At 38.6% G+C, this 19,900-nt stretch overlaps 1 protein-coding gene across 1 annotated transcript in view; it reads right to left on the reverse strand.

Annotated features, from left to right (window-relative positions):
• The window catches only part of LOC131158392 (uncharacterized), a 164,577-nt gene that overhangs the window by 125,530 nt on the left and 19,147 nt on the right, over positions 1-19,900 (reverse strand). The window contains exons 4-7 of the mRNA XM_058113236.1: positions 11,459-11,596; positions 3,931-4,041; positions 3,787-3,837; positions 3,594-3,694 (exon numbers count right to left, since the gene is read on the reverse strand). Coding sequence (XP_057969219.1) covers positions 3,594-3,694; positions 3,787-3,837; positions 3,931-4,041; positions 11,459-11,596 — 401 coding nt within the window. The remainder of the gene's footprint in view (positions 1-3,593; positions 3,695-3,786; positions 3,838-3,930; positions 4,042-11,458; positions 11,597-19,900) is intronic.

Below are 19,900 nucleotides of genomic sequence, written 5' to 3' on the forward strand. Positions count from 1 at the left end.
TTTTCCTAAAATTAGGAAGCATGGACTTAGGATTCATCCTGTGGCACCTTCCATCTCATCCACCACAGCACTTCCACCCAAGAAGATCACACTTTGCCACTAATCCCCCTCTATGCCCCTGAATCTCTTTTCTAATGTATCAGAATTTTTTTTTTGTTTTTATAAACAAAGAAATTTATTAGAAGAGATAAGAATGTACCTCAAAAGAAGAAAGAGGAAAAGGAAAGGGAAAAGAAAAAACCAGGAGAATAAGAAATCCAACCTTTACAACAATAATAATAAATTACAACAAAAAATAATCACAATCTGAAACCTAACTCAAAAAGCAGAGCCAACCAGTCCCGATGCCGTCATTAGCCGACGCCCACAGTGACGCAAGATAAACCAATCTACTCCAAACCAAATTATTTACAGTGGCCACCCCTTTGAAAATTCGGGCATTCCCCTCCAACCAAACATACCAAATAACAGCCATAATAGTGCATCACCACAAGGCTTTCCTATCCTTCCTTTTTCCAAAACCTCTAAATGTGATGGAGAAAAAAGCCTTCTAAGTGGAGGGACAAATCCAGTCTTCACCACATATACCAAATAATTTATTCCAATCATACCAAGTGAAGGGGCAATGAAGAAACAAGTGTGAGCGAGTCTCCCCACTCCTCAAATCAAGGACAAAAACATCTGGTTGTAGAGCCTTAGTAGGCCTTCTCTTCTAAAGCACATCATTAGTTTTAATTCATCAAGAACCGCAGTCCAAATAAAAGCTTTTACTTTTTAGGGAGCTTTAGCTTTCCAGATCAAAGAGTACAAAACAAAGGATCCGCATTAGGGCTGCGAGTTAAATAGGAGAAAAAAGATTTACAAGAGAAATACTCCAAAATCTTTTATGATTCCCCAAATGAACATGAAAAGAATCAAGCAAACTGGGTAAAAGAGCCAACACATCAATCTCTCTATCAAGATTTATCCCTAAATCGAAATTCCATGAGAGACTATCCCCTTGTGAAAAAGTAAATCAGAGATAGGGGTATCATGAAGAATTGAGACTTGATCCGAAGGTCCTCTCAAAAACGAATTTGCTCCCCATTACTCAACATGTACTAAATTTTTGGAAAGAAATAATCATAATTATGAGATATAAACTTCCAAGGACTCACATGAGTAATATTAACCGCAACTTTAGTATCCAAACCATTCTGAGTAGACAATTTACAGCAAATTACCTTATGCCAAAGAGAATTAGTCTCTAAAGTAAATTATAATCTGGCATATCCTATTTATTTTCACCACACCTACTAACTCAAATAAGAAGTAACTCTGTAGTGGCCAACTTTAGTATTTGTTAAACCAGTCCCAGTTACGAGGTACTAACAATCTTTTTTTGATAATAAAAGAATATGTACTACGGAAGAGATTGTACAATCGAAATAAGTATACTAAATCCTTAAAAATAAAATAAAATAAAACAAAACCCTACTATGATCAACCAAGAAATCCCCTCTTCAAACCCTTCCCATCATAATTCACCAAACACTTCAAATTATCTAATTCCATCTAACCATTGTTTGCATTGGATTTGCCACCATCAAGCCTAACTTCATTACCTCCTTGATCAGATAACATGAAGCCCAAGTCATCCAACAATATCTGAGTTTCAATGTCCTTCCTAGGAATTTCATCTCGAACAGAGTAGGCAGAATTCCATCCTTAACCTCTTTATCATCTTTGGGGACCTTGAAACATATTAATACCTTTTAAACCCTCTAACGGAGTAGGCAGTGTGTAAGATAAATCCCCGAGACAATCAATAGAAGAATCAGAGGAATATCCACACTGTTATTGAATATGGTCCAAAGGTAGACTTTTTTTTGCATTCAAAATCACTACTTCCTATACTATCATCTGACACATCTCCCCACCTCTTACTTTCCTTGCTCAATTTTGCCCTCTCATCAATTGGCTCTTCCACTATACTTAATACACCTTTGGAATCCCTTGTTATAATTTTATGTGTTTTCTCACCAAATAATTCTAGCTTTTCATCATTAAGTTTCCTCCCTTCAAAACCCATCTACATTTTATTTTTACAAGCGTACATCTTATCACTCCTTGATTATCCGAATAGACTCCCTTTCTAGCTTGGTTTCCCAACAAACCAAAGATGAAATCCTGGTTTTCAAACTCACAAGAAATGAAATTCTTAGAACCAGAATCCCCACTTACATTCCTTGAGCTCCCCCTAATGTCATTTTCCTCCAGCTGAGGAGAAGCATTATACCTATCATACCTTCCTCCTTCCATCACTGCACTTAACTTTTATTGGAGCATCCTGTGTCATGACCATTAAAGATGATATTCAAAGAAAAGCACAACATCATATCACCTTGTACTTCATTCGAAGATGGATGCTGTTCGGCTCATTGCTACTCTGAAGGACGGTGAACACCCGTTTCCTCCCAAGTCATAGGCAAAGAGACTCCCTTGTGTTCAAGGGGCTCTTGGGCCTTCCCAGATAAGTGGCCCATCTGCTCTTCTGTATAAGCTTCCCCACTAACCAAGCCCATTTTTAAATCAAAAGACTGGTATTGGGCCTCCTCAACCAATAAGCCCATCAAAGAGTTTAGTAAACTCTTATTATTTTCGAACATCCAGCCCAAATCAATGTTAAATGACAATAAACCAGGACCAGCCCACTCTAGCTTTTTCATCCCATCTTCCACACAAGAGACCCTAGCGGCCTCTATCTTTGTCTTCCAATCATCCACACAAGAAACCCTAGCCGCCTACAATTTCAACTGCCTAGCCAGCACATTGCCCTCAACACCATCAGTTGTACTTGAGAAGTAGCCTGAATGACTTCTTGCGGCCTTACCCCGCAACAAGCACAGACCTTCTACATATTCTTAGAACTCGATTGACCTTCACCATCGCCTACCCTGCAAACAACGACCTGACTCCAAGAGGGATTTCCATGGAACTTCTTGCTATATACTCCATTCAAGCCAAACCGACAAGAACTCTCCAAGCAACGAAGGCATCCCCAAATCGAGACCACCCTTCCCCTTTCAGCCCTGCAGGAACAAATACAGAATACTTCTTACCCCTCCATCACTATCCTAATTCCATGAAATTCCCTACCCTAGTCACAAAAATCCCCATCCAATAATCAACATAACCCAGCCGAAATCTTCGAAATCCCTTTCCCAACCTACAACAAGAGCCAAGAATCCCTGAGAAAACCATGAAGCATCTCTTGAAGAGAAACGAACCCACCTATTGCACCTACTGTTCTTCTCAAGAACAAACAGAGCTCCAACCTTCCCTACCTTACCCAGACTCATATCAAAGGAACTCCCTTTAATCTGGAGAGAGCAAACCCCCACCATCACACCTTACTAGCAACATTAAACAAACGAAAGGCAGAAGAGCGACGAAAGGGCGACAATGCAAGGGAGACCATCATGACCTATTAGGTATTAACAAATTGTGTTAGCATTCTGTCAATCTGTTATCCTAAAAAAAAAACTTCACTAAATCTTTGGGATGGCTCCTGGAAAGAGCAGGCATGAAAACTGATAAACAGGGGAACTAACCTCTCTTTCACAATGTGAAGAATTGGATAAAATGGACCAGCAAGCATAGCAAGAAAACGCAAGTTTGAATCTGCAACATCTGAAAAACTGTTAAGATCTGCCTGCAAAATGCCAAACCAAATGCTCACTCAAATTGTGGCAGGTGAAGGGAAAAAAAACACAGAACTGAAGAAACAGCAAAATAGGCTTATACCTCAAGTTGGGGAAGAAACATAAGCAATCGACTTGTCATGTCTTGAAGCAACTACAAACTAATGGGCATTAGAAAGCAAATAAAAAGTGGTAATACAACAAATGGGTACATGATAACATTATTAACATTAACGACATGATCCACCTGAAGATGCATATCTTGAGCATCTTGTTTATGCAACACAATGTGCGGCAACATGTAATTAACTACTGGTTGAAACTCTGGCTCAAGACCAATCACTGAAACACCAATCAGCTGCAAAGCAGGTATGGTGGAAAACACTTCAGTCAACTAAGCAGAGTAATTACATTATGAAGAAAAAATGACAAATGAAGCAACATAGAATAAAAATTTTGCTCTGAATTGAATTTGGAAATAGAATAAATAAATAAACTAGTTCTGATAAATAAAGACTTATTTGGCAATTCTTTCAAAAATATTCTTTCAAAATCAATTTCAATTACAATATAACAATACAAAGAACACTGTTACTTTCAGGTCATCTTTTAATATTTTAACACTCTCAACCTGAGAACCTAAAAGAAGAAAATAACAACATACGTTTCCTGAAAATAGCCTATTTTCAGAAAATTCTTGGAAAGCAATTTTTAATATGTTGTATATCTGACTCAATAGCCAGGAAAAACGGAGCAGCAGCAGTGCAGAGGAAAAAGAAAGCACAAAAGTGAGATGAACGAGAATGCAGTCAACTAGCAGAGACTCCTGAGAGTACCTCTCCTAGACCAGCCATACTCTAAAAAGTATTTCTGGGACAGAAATGTCCATCAACAAGTAAAATGATCACATAACTACAACAAATTAATGCTAATCCAACACTCACGCTCAAGCTGGGGTTGAGTAAATGTCATCGAACCCCAGCTTGGTTCAAACAGTACAGAAAGCAGGTCCAAACATAGCCTTAATGAGCAAACATTCCACTCAATTGTTACACAAAGGAGTAGCCACAATCTTCTATATGACACCATTTCTCACAAAAATGACAGTCAATTTCAATGTGCTTAGTCCTCTCATGAAACACACAATTCCTAGCAACAAAACTAGTACATGATTATCGCAAAACATATCCATAAGCTTTGTCATTAGAAACCCCATCTCTGACATAAAAAGCTTAACCATATTGACTGCTACAATATAGCCATAGCTCGGTATTTTGCTTTAGCAATGAATCTTGCAACTATACATTGTTTCATAATACACCAAGAACAAGATTACCACCCATGAACATACAGTAAATACCTAGTAGAAGACCTCCCATGTTCAATTTAATCAACCCATTTGGCGTTAGGTGTACCCACAATATCACAGCTCCGCATGCTACATCTATATACCAACCCCTTACCACAAGATCATTTGAGGTTATTCTGCACACAGCATCTGAGTGTCTGTGGGATTCTCCAAAAATAGACTACCCACCTCCACTGCAAACGATATCAAAGGTCTAGTGATAAACAAATGGCCAACCAATTTCCTATGCCAGCACTTGTCTTCAAAATATGGCCCATCATAGATACCTCCACATTCAGATCCATGGGAGTAAGTATCAGCTAGTTTAGCTCCCAAGAAACCTGTCCTATCAAGAAACTCTAAAACATACTTTCATTGTGACAAGCTTAATCCTTGCCATTCATGACAACCTCAATAGCAAGGAAATAACAAAGGATGCCAACTTCCTTTAAAGCAAACAACTTCACATCCGCAATTCCTAACGAGTCACTACTAGTCATGATGATATCATTAACATAAACCGTAGGAAGCATCACACTTGTCTCCTTCCTCGAAAACTACAATACTAAACATGTCAAACCATCTATAAGATATCACTTAAGCCCATAAATATCCATAAATGGCCCCGTGCAATGTACAAACCTTATCCTAAGCTCTAAAGCACTAACATTTCAATGATGGGGAAGTGTTGGCTGGACACCAACACTCCTCCTACACAGCCCCAACACACATCAATGACTTCTCAAGCATGTCAGGCTTATTTTTATTTCTTGACATGTGTCAGACACAGCAAACTTCAAGTGACTAACGCTTGCATGACACGATGGGTATTGGTACAATGAAAGAAATAAAATAAAAACTTTCAGGTCTATTTGTAATATTATCAAATTTTGAGAGATCACTTATATTTTTCTATTAAAAAGTTTTGACTAAACTACGCGAATTTATAACTTGCATCCATCACATACCAAAAACAACCAAAAAACAAAAAAAAAATTTGAATTCAATAAATGAAGAGTCCAAAAATCAAAGGGATTATATTTATCTAACATCAAACGCAAACTCAATGAAGGTTGAATACGATTTTTTAAGGACTATATTTCGATTAAATCAATTTGTTACTAACACAATCATATTTTAAAATATTTTTATGCTTTGTTCTGTCCCCTTGCCATGTTGCCTTGAATTTTTAAGATTTGACGCCTAAAACTTGTTAGACGCATTATGTCAAATGCCATGTCCGTGTATGTGCTTTCATGGATCCTAAGCACCATATCCTAATAGATTGATCCACATTCTTTGTCCCATATTAGAAATCATTCTCAACATAGAATTAGTATAACAGCCAACCAAAGTTAATGGCTAAGGAAATTAAGCCCAAACATAATTCCACCGAGCTAAAGGAGAGAGTCTCAAAGTAATAGACATTGTACATCTCAATAAACCTTTGGCTACCAACAAGGGTTTTAGCTTTTCAATACAACCATTAGCCTCATACTTAATGTTGTACACCCAACAACACTTAATCAACTTTTACCAAGAGGAAGATCCACCAATATCCATGTCCTTTGAGAAGTCGAGGCCTCAATTTCCATATCCATTGTATGCTTAATGCTTCTGCCTAGGATTTTCAAATCAAAATCTGAATAAGGAAGAGTAAAAAAAGAAATAGACAAAGCAAAAGAATGCAAGCTAGAAAGAAGATAAAGTATAGAAACATGGTCATCAAGAAGATAAGTGACCAAGTGCTTTTAAGTAAAAATTCTAGCACCTTCCAAATGAATAAACTTACCTCAAACTAAGATTAATATCCAAAACTGGAATCTGATTCAGTTGAGGATCCAAGAAAATGCAAAATGATTACAATGATGTCACTTCCTTTCTTACAATGCTCAAATAGCATCAACAATTTCTCTAGAGCAAAAGTGGACAAATCTTCATCAATGATGTCTTCTTCTCGGCGTCCCTATCCTTCGAACCCACTCAAACATAGGGTAACACCTCCCAACCTTCCCCCATTCCCCCTTCTAACCCTACTCAGTTCTGAAAAGCCTTTCTTCCTTTCTCGAATTTGTACCCTCACCCTAACCCAATATCCTTGTCACAAAACCTAGCTCTACCTGACAATCATTCTTCTTTGACTCTCTCTCCATGACCTCCAACAGAGTCTTGTTACTAGAAAACGATTACAAAGGCCTTCGCAACACTTGGAACTCCATCCCTACTACCAGAAAGGTTGTGAACACTGTTCAAGCTTTGCAACAGTACTGATAATTCAGTTTCCTAACTAGAACATTCATCCCTGATAGCCAGAGAGTTCATATGCTACTATACTACATTGCCCTCTGCCACCATTCCCATTTACCTTCTTCCCCTCAATTTTTTGGCTAGCCACAGCTTCCTCGTAGGTGTTCATTACATGGATGAGAGAGTTCGCTACCTTCAAAATTGAGAGGAAAGTGATATCCGCAATTTTTTTGGATTTAGTGACGTATCGCATTACAAAATATGCAGGAAAACACGTCTCTTATATCGTGTTGGAGAAGGAGGAACTTGTTTGGGTCCTAAGGATACTGGAAGCGTTATGCGAGGCCAACAAAGGGACTATAAGGAGTCATAGTCAAACCAGATTTAGAAAGGCAGGGAACAGTGTGGGGTTGAAAATTCTTGAAAATGGTATAGGCAAGTCTACATGCCTAGAGAAAACAACAGCAAGTTTATTCCTGATGTTCACATCCCTCGGGGTAATGAAAAAAAGGGGTGGAAGGCCTTTCTCGCTGCCCTGTTGGAATTCTCATCGGCCACGGTTGAGACTTCCAAATCTAATTGTGGCAGCTAGAGGTGCTCAGGATCATCAAATGTTAGACTAGAGAAAAAGCACGAGAGGAAAAGTGTGTTCAAGAGGCTTTCACCAAATATCTCTTATGTCAAATCAAAGAAGGTTCAGTATCAAGGATAGATTCAGGACTGACAACAATACACAACCACTGGGTTTGGAGGGGTTTTCTACCTACTAGACATCCTAATACCATGTGAGATAATCAGTGGCCCAAGCCACTCAGGTAGAAGACAATTAAAGTTGTATGGGTCATTAAAATTAAAGGCCCAAATGTTAAGAGCCCAACCTCAGAACTGCAGCAACTAAGTCCTGTGTTTGAGAAGTACGAAGGTCAACCACAACATGCTAAACTAGAAATGTTTGCCGGGTAGAGACCAGAGGACAGTCTGATACCAGAAGAACCAGTGGGAGAGTGCTCTGCCAAAGAGGATTACACAATCAGCAAAACCAAGATGTTAGCTGCAAACAAGTTGATCCTTCAACAGCAACTCCTGTAGAGATGATGAAAATGTTTTCAAAGGGGGATATAGAAGACAATGCATTGTATGATTCAGAAGAAGAGATGGGCAGTTTGGGCGAGTTAGAAAGGAGCTTTTGGTTGACCAGATGACAGCTGACTTTGAAGGACAATCGTAATGGAAAATTGTTCATTTTTGTGGTAACTGAGTCAGTTGTTCATTTTTGTGGTAACGAGGACAATTGTAATGGAAAATTGATTTTCTTTTGAAGGACACTTGTACATCCAAAAGCTGTGAAGGCATTTTTTCCCTTCCTACCTAACCTAGCCTTCTCCGATAACTCTTTGCCATAGGGAGAATTTCTCTAGGGAGGAGGATTGTGATTCTAGCTCTAAAGGAGGTGAGAGAGACTGCCTAGACCCGCAAAAACTCCCCGAAGACATGGGTTTGGAATTGGTAGACCCTATTAGGAACATGGTTAGGTTGGGTTTGAGTCCTAGGATGCATGAGAGAAGGAAGAAGTCGTCAAAAAAGGAGCTAAAAAATTTGGTGTTGTCCATTAATTATTGTGGTGGAGAGAGTTTCAGGAAGGTAGTAAGCACGTTAGATTATGAAGATAATCAACTAGAATGTTAGAGGATTAGCTAGCTTGAAGAAGAGGAGTTTGACAAAGGAAGTATTGAACAAGAATTCCCCAAATATCATCCTAATCCAAGAAACTAAATCAGAATCAGGAGACGGGGTGTGGTAAAACTATATAGGGTGGCATTGTAAAGAATGGAAATTTTTGCCTTCATGTGGCACCATAGGGGGTGTTCTTGTCTTATGGGATTCACAATCTATTTTAAAAGTTGATACTCTGACAAGGTTTTTTTCTCCTTCAATTTTGCTCTATTTTTGTCTTTGCTTCCCTTAGATGGATCGTTGGGAGGTGATTTTAACGCAGTTAGAATTCCTAAAGAGAAGAAATGGGGGGTAGAACCACCGTGAGTGTACTCAAGTTTAATTCATTTATTAGGGGCTGTGCTCTTTTAGTTAAAAGGTTGTGCTACTTTCCCTTGGAAGATAATTCCCTGTGACAGAGTTATACAAAGTAAGTTTGGGTTGAATGAGAATGGGTGAGATACTAATACTAGTTTGAAATGTTCTTGAAGCCCATGGAGGTCTATTCTCAAGACTTAATCTTTTTTCACCCCTCACACTAAATTTCAGGTGAGGAGGGCTTCCCAGAATCAATTTTGGAAAGAACCATCGCTTGGGAATGTTCCTTTTCCCACTTCTTTTCCTCATCTTTTTAGGTTGTGCTCTAAGCCGAATAGAGTAATATTTTTTTGTTGAAAATGTGTGTAGCCCTTCAAGCTCTTGGAATTTCAATCTCAAGAGACCTATAAACGATAGGGATATGGATGGTGGAGTTGCCTATCTTTGGGAAGGATGCTCGTTCTTGGTCTCTCGATCAATCAGGGATGCTTACGCATAAATCATTCTATGAATTCTTGACCTATTCCAATTCTCCTCTTCCTCTGTATCCGATTATTTGGAAGGTTAAAGTTCCCCCCTCCCCCCCCCCCCCCCCCTTTTCCCTAAAATAAAAGCTTTTACTTGGTTGGTTACACTTTACAAAATTCATACCAATAACTTGCTACAGATTAGGAGATCTTTGAAGGCTCTCTCTCCATATGGTTGCGTGCTCTGTTATAAGAATTTCAAAACAGCATCCAATCTCTTTTTGCATTGTGATTTTGCATGGAGGATATGGAACAAATTGTTTGGTGTATGTAAGAGAGTTGGGTTTGTCCCCATTCAGTGGAAGACCTATTAGTCATCTCTTTCGCTGGTTTTGGGAGAAGGATAGGGCAGCTCTGTGGAAGTGTAGCAAGTTTGCAGTCTTATGGAGCTTATAGCTGGAACATAACGCATGGATTTCCAAGAGGTTAAATTGGTCATTGGTGTGAGAAAAGATTCAGCATATGGTTTCTTAATGGTGTGTCAGGTTTGAAATTTTCAGGGAAGCTAGTTTTCAGGATCTAAATAGGGATTGGAGGAACTGGTTGGCTTCATTTTATTTTTTCAGTTTTTTTCTGGTTTGAACCAGATTTTCTTGGGGAGATTTCTTATTCTCCCTCGTAAATTATTTCCCTATTAATGAAATTTCTTTCACAATAAAAAAAAAAAGTAGACATATCATCTAAAACATTGGTTGCAGCATTCTCTAAGAGGAGAGGGATAGGAAGTAGGAATGACTGACACAAGGAAAGTAAACAATAAATATGATAAAAAAATAGATTCACCAAAAGAATATCATTCACTAGAAGAAAGGTGTTCTCTCAAAAAGCACGTCAGATCTATACACAAACACTACATTTGGTTCATTGAATAGAATTTGTTGGCAGTTATGGGTTACTTGGATTACGTTTAGTTTGTGGAACACCTATACTTACGAATAAGATGAAACACAATAAGAATGTAATGTAAATCATCAAATACCTATTCCTAGTAACTCATGCTGAAGTTTGTATTATTACATCCAACATGGAATGAGAATGGTTCTAGTCTCTAGTATGAAGGGTTTTTTTTTTATTTTTTGATAATTGAGTTTGAAGTTTTTTTTCCCAAGTCATGATCAAACTACCAATTACTTAAGACATATTCAACATCTCTACTACATTATAGTGTAATTCAATAACATTAGTATAACTTTTATTGTGTTAATTTAATTTTTCCTTTCCTGTATATCTATAATTTATTCAAATTGCAACATGACATCCTCTCCAAGATGTCTACAATCATTAATGGGCACCAAGATGCCAAATATTTCCCATACTTCATAGAAGTCTACAAGTTTCTGTCAAAAGAGTTGGCCAAACTCCAGAATATCAAAGCAGTCCAATGTGCATTGATCATCATTCCTTCTAAAAGAAGCTCCAATCTGAAAAAGAAAGTACTCCAATATATGATGTTTTTATTTGTACCCAAATTTCTTACTTGTTCACATCACCCTCAACTAAGATGATTGATTAGTTAATATACAGCAATTTTCAATTCTTCAACCAAAGCAGAAGAAGCAAGCCCATAAATAAATAAAGCTCCAGTATAAAGAAGAAAGAACAGCACAGATCCTGTAAATCACCTGAATGAAGAAAATCGCAATGGGATTGCCCCTCAAACAAGATATACGCACAAAGCGACACGGAGTGTAGCTCATTGAATACGTCATGTCCCTACGAGGTGCTTCACAGCGTGAGCGAACTTTCACAAATGTCTCTGGCTGGTAAAGAGAAGTAAGTGAAGCATAAATAATATTATGCACTTAGCTACATATGAAATCTCAGAATTGCAAAATTAGCACTTCCCAAGATACAGACAGGCTCTTTGATACAATAAAATCCAGTATTCTACAGGCATGCTAAATACAACGAATGTATGAAAGCAGAGTCTTAAATATCTATCAATGAAATTTCCATTAACATTTCTTGCATGATATATAATCCAAGCAGAAATATAAGAAATGTTACATACAGAACAGCAAAATTAGCACTTTACTTCACACACTGTTCCTCTTTTGTACAAAAGCCATCATTCTACAGTCTTGTAAAAATACACTGAATATATATACAATGTGATCTTAAGTTTCATGAGATTGATGAAACTTCCATTGAAATTTCAGGTTTCCACTACCTTCAAAATCCAAAAGGGGATTATTTTCAATTTTATTAAATAAATTTCTAAATATTAGAATTTGAATCCCACAAACATATAAAATATAAAATTTCAAACTCTACAAAGGCATTTGGTTCATAGCATCAAAAATATTCTCATAGAATGACATTCCGCAAATCTCATACCTGAGAATAAGATGCTTGTGTTATGGGAACACTGTTGTTTGATTCATGTTGTAAGATTCCCAATAATATACACGTGATGCCCATGTCAATATTTGGTTCAACATGCGAAACCACATTTCAAAAAGATGACTATTATACCCTTGACATGTGTATAATCAATATCAAAAAAACAATAATAATTTTCAACACAAAAACATACAGCAAATCGTATTAAAAGGCAACAAAATAATGCCACTGATAAGGCCTTAGGGTTTTATCATAGAGAAATTAGGGAAATTGAAAAAGAAAATAGGGTTGATCCCTTCAAGAGGATCTGCCTCCAAATTAGCCAAAGACTATGAATTATGTTATTACTTGAATGAAGAAGCCCCACAGGGCTACATACATATAGGGTTGGGAACCCTACAACTAGAAGAATGCAAAATATCCCAATCCTAGTCCTTAATGGACTCAATCCTAACTAGCTTTGGAATCCAAACACATTGAATAAAAATCCAAACATTAAATAGAATCCTAATTGATTTGGGAATCATAACACGTTAATTAGAAATCCCAATTGATTTGGAAATCATAATATGAAACAGAAATCCCAATTGATTGGGGAATCATAACACATCAATCAGAAATCCCAATTGATTTGGAATCCTCAAATGATTTGGAATCCTAAGAGTCACCTACAAACAACATACATAAAAAGATCATCTACATTGCAGGGTTTCACAAAGAATCAAGAATTACAAGAGGATCATTCAAATACAGTCCCATGTGCCAGCTTGTAACAGTGACAACCCACTGGTCTTCATTAATTTGTAAGGGTGTAGCTGATCCTCTGAAGGCTCTCTTATTTCTTTCCTTCCAAACAAACCAAAATATGGCAAGGGGAATGAGGGCCAAGACTTTCCTCCTCTTTAGTTGCTCAGATACCTTTCTAGGCCCATAAATCTTCTCCCATAGAGCAGTGGCCCTCTGCTGCCAGGTCAAGGAAAAGGCCATGCTCCAAAAGTTCTTGGTTCAGGGGCAATGCAGGAAGGTCTGGTCCACAGATTCAGCACTACACAAAGATGGGGGGGGAAAAAACACCTCTTGACAATGGGCAGCCCCATTTTCTCCAGGTTATCAAGGGCTAAAATCTTTCCATGCATCGCAAGTTGCCTCCCACGCAAGGAAAAAGCAGCCTTTATCGATGCTGCTGTTTTCCAGATGAGTTTCAAAGGGAAGTTGCAGCAGTTTGTTCCTGGTCAGGAGAGTTTCCTTAAAAGGATCTGACCGTGAATATTATCATCCAGGATTCATTTTGGATCATTCGTAATGTTTCGGTAATGAAATGTACAAATTGCTGTAGAAGTCTGTAAAGTGATCAATTTCACAATCAACAATGTTTCTAACCAAGGGAAAGTTCCAAAAAGTCCTTTGATCTGTAATATGTTGACTGATGAGGGTTTCCTTACCACATGCCAAACCGAAAATGGATGGAAATTTTGCACTTAGGGGCGTAAAACTGCACCAACCAAAAAGAACACATGGTCCCGTTTCCCCACTTGAAAGCTGATGAAGGGGAAAAATCATCCCAGCATTTCTTGATGAATTTCCAAACTCCGACTCCATTGGATCCTCAAACCCAACTGTTGCTATCAAAAATCAGCTGGAGAACATGGACTGATCTCTGACCGTGGCCACCTGCAAGGAATCAGACAAGAGAGGCTTGGAAGACCAGGGGTGTACTCCAGGGGATTGCTTTGATTCCTAAGTCGGGGAGTGTGGGAGGATAAGATTATTGCAACAGTACGAATAGATGATAATATGATCCCTTACCTCTTCCCGGAGTACCGCTTTTATAATAGCGGGGGGCATTCCTACATTAAATTCAATATTTATGGGTCATTTATTTTGATGGTAGGTGGTTATAATTTAATTTAAGGATATTTACATTGAGGAGTAATGGTCTTCCTTGATTTTGGTCTCTTCCTAATATGCCCTATTAATCTTGGCTATACCAATCATAAAGGAAGAAAATGGTATCATCAGCAAATTAAAGATGAGAAACCACCACCCCCTCATTCCCCACACCTAACCCTTTAATCAACTCTCTATTAAATGACCTATCCACCATCCTACTTAAGACATCAACTGCAACGATGAACAAAAAGGGCAATAACGGGTCTCCTTGTCTAATGCCTCTAAAAGCAATAAATCAAGATTTGGGTTCACCATTCACAATAACAGAAAACAACACATTAGACAAACAACCCCTAATCCACCTGCACCAACGCTCACCAAAACCCTTTTTCACAAAGACTTTATCCAGGAAACTCCACTATTTGTCTCCCGCCCACAAAAGCACTCTAAGCACTTGAAATAGTATCATCGAGCACCCCAAGAAATGATACTATTTCCTCCTTTCTCTATCCATCCCAAAAAACCAACCCCACTCACTTCCTCCTCATCAAGTGGTCTCTCTAACCTGTGCATCCGATCTTCAGAAATAGAATCCCAATCCAACCCCTCAATCAGTCTATAACGGATCTCCTCCCAAATTATGAAAGAAATTAATAATAATATATGTAATCAAACAGTGATCATTCATAATACTATACTTCCACCCCCCATATCCAGCTCCCTAATCAAGTTTTTACTCTTGTTTCCATTAGCTAACCTGTGGGAAAAAGAGGAATGACGATCACCATCTTTAACCCATTTGAATTTAGCCTTTGGCCTCCAACTCCTTATTTCCCAAAAAATTACCTCTTCCAACTCATTTTTAATTGAGATTCTTCAAGCCTCCTCACTGTTTGACAAAATAACCGCCTCCTCCTTTCTATCCAAATTCACAACTCGCCTACAAGACAAGATTTTCTAATTTTAGTTTCTCCAAACTCCCCCTTAATCCAAGATTTCAATTTCTCCTTTAGTTATTTAAATTTCCTTATGAATCTAAAGCCTTCCTAGCCACTCTCCACATCCTCTCCCAAAGAATCCCCAACCAAAGGCTTAAACATCGCATGGTTCAACCACATGTTCTTAAACCTAAAACGAGTTGTACCCCCATAACACCTTACTAGACTCCAACAAAATAAGGAAGTGATTAGAAGTAGTCCTAGGAAGTATAAATTGGAACAGGCTGGGAAATTCATCTTCTCACTCACTACAAGACAAAACACTATCCAATCTACTAGCCACCACTCTTACTCCCCCCTCCCCCCTACAGACCAAGCAAACAAAGCATTCCCAAAGGGAGATCTCTCCACTCGCCGTCCCTAATAAACGACATGCCCAAAGGGAGATCTCTCCACCCACTGTCCCTAATAAACGAATCAAACTTGAGCATACTCATGGTGGTTCTACCCCCACCCCCATCTTTTTTCTTCTCAAGGAAATCTTGCTATGCTAAAATCACCTCCCACAATCCACCTAGGCAAACAAAAGCCAAAGATAAAGCAAATCTCTTCCCAAAAAGAGTTCCTCAACGTATATCTAGAAGCCCCATAAACTTAAGAGACCCACCACTACCCCCTCCCTCTCACTTCAAATAAAAATGACAGAGCATAAAACCCCGTCAAAGTATCAATTTTAGAGATAGAACGTAAATCCCATACAAGAAGATTACTCCTTGAAGGACCACATAAAGGCAAAAATTCCAATCCCTACAATGCCCACCTCAAATAGTCTTTACTGCACCCCCACCAACCGATTCAAGTTTATTTTCATAGAAAAGAATGATATCAGGGGAATATTATTGTTCAATATTGTTGAATAATCGGGTAAAATGGAAGACCTTCACTCAATGATAGGCCTCTTCCTTTATTTATAATATATATGAAGTACAATAGGAATGACCATAATACCCTTACTAACTTACACTTATTACAAACAAAACTCTAACAATTAATAATAATGCTAAATGAATAAATAACCATTAACACTCCCCCTCAAGCTGGAGCATATAGATCATACGCTCCTAACTTGTTACAAATGAATTTCACACGAGCATCTCCAAAGGTTTTAGTGAACAAATTAGCAAGCTGAAACTCGGACTTCACATGAGTGGTTGTAATGAGCTTCTATACAAATTTCTCTCGAATAAAATGGCCATCAACTTCAATGTGCTCTCTCCGCTCATGGAAGACACGGTTGGAGGCAATATGAATAGTAGCTCGAATATCACACATCAACTCCATAGGTTGAGAAAGTGGAAAACCTAGTTCTGTCAACATTTTCTTCAGGCAGAAGTGTTCACATGTAGTGTGCACCATAGCCCTTTATTCTGACTCAACACTTTACTTGGCCACCACATTCTATTTCTTACTTTTCCAAGACACCAAATTACTACCGATAAAGATTCAATACCCGATTGTGGATCTTCAGTCAAAAGATGACCTAGATGAATTTACATCTTTATATCCCTGAATATGAGTGTGACTCCGATCCTGATATAAAAGACATCTCCTTGGTGCACCTTTGAGATATCTTAAAATGCGAATTATTGCATCCTAGTGACTTGTTCTCAAGGATCAAAAAACTGACTCACAACACTTGTTACAAAGGATATATCTGGTCAGGTGACAGTGAGATAATTCAACTTTCCAACAAGTCTCCTATACCGACCTTGGTTAGGCAACAAATCACCCATATCCAGCACTAACTTACTATTGGGATCCATGGGTGTATCAACAGGTTTGGATCCCAACAACCCGTCTCATCTAAAAGATCAAGAACATACTTTCTCTGTGACAACACAGTTCATGTACAAGATCTCGATACTTCTATACCAAAGAAGTACTTCAATGGTCCCAAGTCCTTGGTCTGAAACTTACTCTGTAGGACAAGCTTTCGGTCTTGAATGCCTCGATCATCATCACCAGTGATCACAATGTCATCCACATACACAACAAGCAAAATCCTGCCAAATGGAGTATGACGATGAAAAACAGAGTGATCTACTGCACACCGATGAAGGCTAAACTCAAGTACTACAGCACTAAAACGGCCAAACCATGCCCTTGGAGATTGTTTTAATCCATACAATGATTTCTTAAGTCAACATACTGAGTCTAACCCCCCCTAAGCAACAAACCCAAGTGGTTGCCCCATGTATACCTCCTCATGAAGATCACCATCTAGGAAAGCATTCCTCACATCTAACTGTTGTAGAAGCCAAAGACAAGTGGTGGCTAAAAAAATGAACAAACAAACTAAGGCAAGTTTAGCTACTGGAGAGAATGTGTCTAAATAATCCAAACCATACGCCCAAGTATACCCCTTAACAACAAGGCGGACCTTCAAACGAGCCACAAAATCATCAGGATTGACTTTCACAGTGTACACCCAGTGACAACCAACCACAAACTTATAAGAAGGAAGAGGTACCAATCCCAAGTATCATTATCATGTAGTGCACACATCTCTTGAACCATTGGTGTCCTCCACCTAGAATGGGATAGGGCTTCAGAAATAGATTTTGGAAAAGCAACATAAGATAAAGTAGTAACAATGCAATAAAAAGAGGGTAACAAGAAATCATAACAAACAAAATTAGAGATTAGATGTTGGGTACAAGCGTGTATACCTTTTCAAACAGCTATAGGAGGATCAACATCATGGGAAATAAAATCATCCAACGAGGGAACTAGAGGCATGGTTGTAGAAGCTGAAGGAGACACTTCCCCCTTGAGTTGCCGTGTGTATACCTACAAATTGGGATAATTCAAGCGACAAGAAGGACTCAAACTGGATGAAGATGTAGGAGGATTGGGCATAGATACTAGGTTTGGATTTGGAAGGCAAGGCAGAGGAAGAGATTCATTAAGGTCAATAGAACTCAAGGAATCAGAGTAGTATGGTGTAGACTCAAAGAAGGTGACATCAACATAGACAAAAAATCAATGTAACGTAGGACTATAACATCGATATCCTTTTTGAGTATAGGAATTGCCCAAAAAAATACATTTGATAGCACGAGGATCCAACTTATCCATTCCTAGAGTTAACTAATGGACAAAGGACACACAACCGAAAATATGAGGAGGAAGGCAGAACAAAGGAGCCTTAGGGAACATAACTGAATATGGGATTTTGCTGCCAAGGATAGAGGATGGCATTTTATTGATAAGGGAGCAAGCTGTTAACACAATATCACTCCAAAAAAACTTTTGGGGGCATTCATTTGATACAATAGTGTACGAGTGACTTCAAGAATATGTCTATTTTTCCGTTCTGCAACCCCATTTTGTTGTGGAGGGTGGGCACAAGAGGATTGATGGATCATACCAGAGCTAGTCATATAAATACTGAATTGGGTGCTAAAGTCCTCCTTAGCATTATCACTACGAAGTATCTTGACTGGCATATCAAATTAAGTCCTTATTTGGGAACAGAAGGCACAAAAGACATCAAACAACTCAGAACGATCCTTCATTAAATATAACCAAATCATCCTAGAGTAGTCATCAACAAATGTAACAAAGTACCGAAACCCCAACTTTGATGTGACACGACTAGGACCCCAAATATCGGATTGGACTAGCATGAAAGGACTAACCACTCACACTCAAGATTAGACACAAAACTCAATGTAGGAACCAACTATTTCAACCTGCCCAATGACGGATGACCAAGGCGACAATGGATTTGAAGTGGTATAGCTACGATTGTGCAAGCAATGGGTGGAGAAGGCGACTCAAAGTAGTAAAGTCCACGAGATATTTGGCGAAAGCCTCTACAACACACATCTCCTCTTGAGCTTTTCCTCTGTCCTAATGTTCAATGATCCACAGTTTAAGCACCTCCAACTATCATAATTAGATTTCAAAGTCTCAACCATGGCCAATGAGAATTCCGACAGGGCAGCGAAAAAGGCCCTTTAACCTTTTTTTGATTACCCTCAGGGATGCGAACATCAGGAATAAACTTGATGTAGTCTTTCTCCAGGCATACAAACCTGCCTATACCATTTTCAAGAATCTTCAAACCCACATTGTTCTTTGCCTTTTTGAATCTGGTTCCACTACTACTCACTGCAGTCCCTTCATTGGCCTAGCATAACCCTCCCAGTATCTTTAGGACCCAAACAAGTTCCTCTTTCTCCAACACAATATAAGATACGTATTTACTAACATATTCCGTAATGCGATAGGCCACTGAGTCCAAAATGAATTACTCCCATCCCTATAACGAGCACCTACGAGGCCAACCAAAAAATCAGAAGTAAGAAGGTATATAGGGATGGTGGCAAAGGGCAATGCAATATTACAGCATGCCATCACTTTGGCTATCAAGGATGAGTGTTCAAGTTAGGATATTGATGAAACAAAAATTGTCGAAGCTTGAAACGCACTTGCGACCTTTCTTAATGTCGAGTATGGAGTTCCAAGTGCAGCAAAGTCCTTTGCTGTCATTTTCTAGTAAAGAATCTCTCCCAGAGGTCATGAAGGAGAGTCAAAGAAGAAGGGGTGTTGGGTAGGGCTCGGTTTCGTGACAAGGATAGTTGGTTAGGGTGAGGGTATGGCTTTGAGAAAGGAAGAATGTCTTTTCAGTAAAGAGGAGGGTTCAAAGGGGGAATGGAAGGTGTGTCGCCATGCTCAAGGGTTCAAAGCACAGTGACGCTAAGAGGTAGACATCATTTGATTCAAAAAATAAAGAAAAAATGTATAATTAGGAGAGAAGACATCTCCTAAGCGAAATTTGGGAATTCCCGGAAAAACAGAAAAAAAAACACAAGCGCACACAAAAAA

This window comes from Malania oleifera, chromosome 6 (assembly GCF_029873635.1).
Source record: "Malania oleifera isolate guangnan ecotype guangnan chromosome 6, ASM2987363v1, whole genome shotgun sequence".
Taxonomy (NCBI): Eukaryota; Viridiplantae; Streptophyta; class Magnoliopsida; order Santalales; family Ximeniaceae; genus Malania; species Malania oleifera.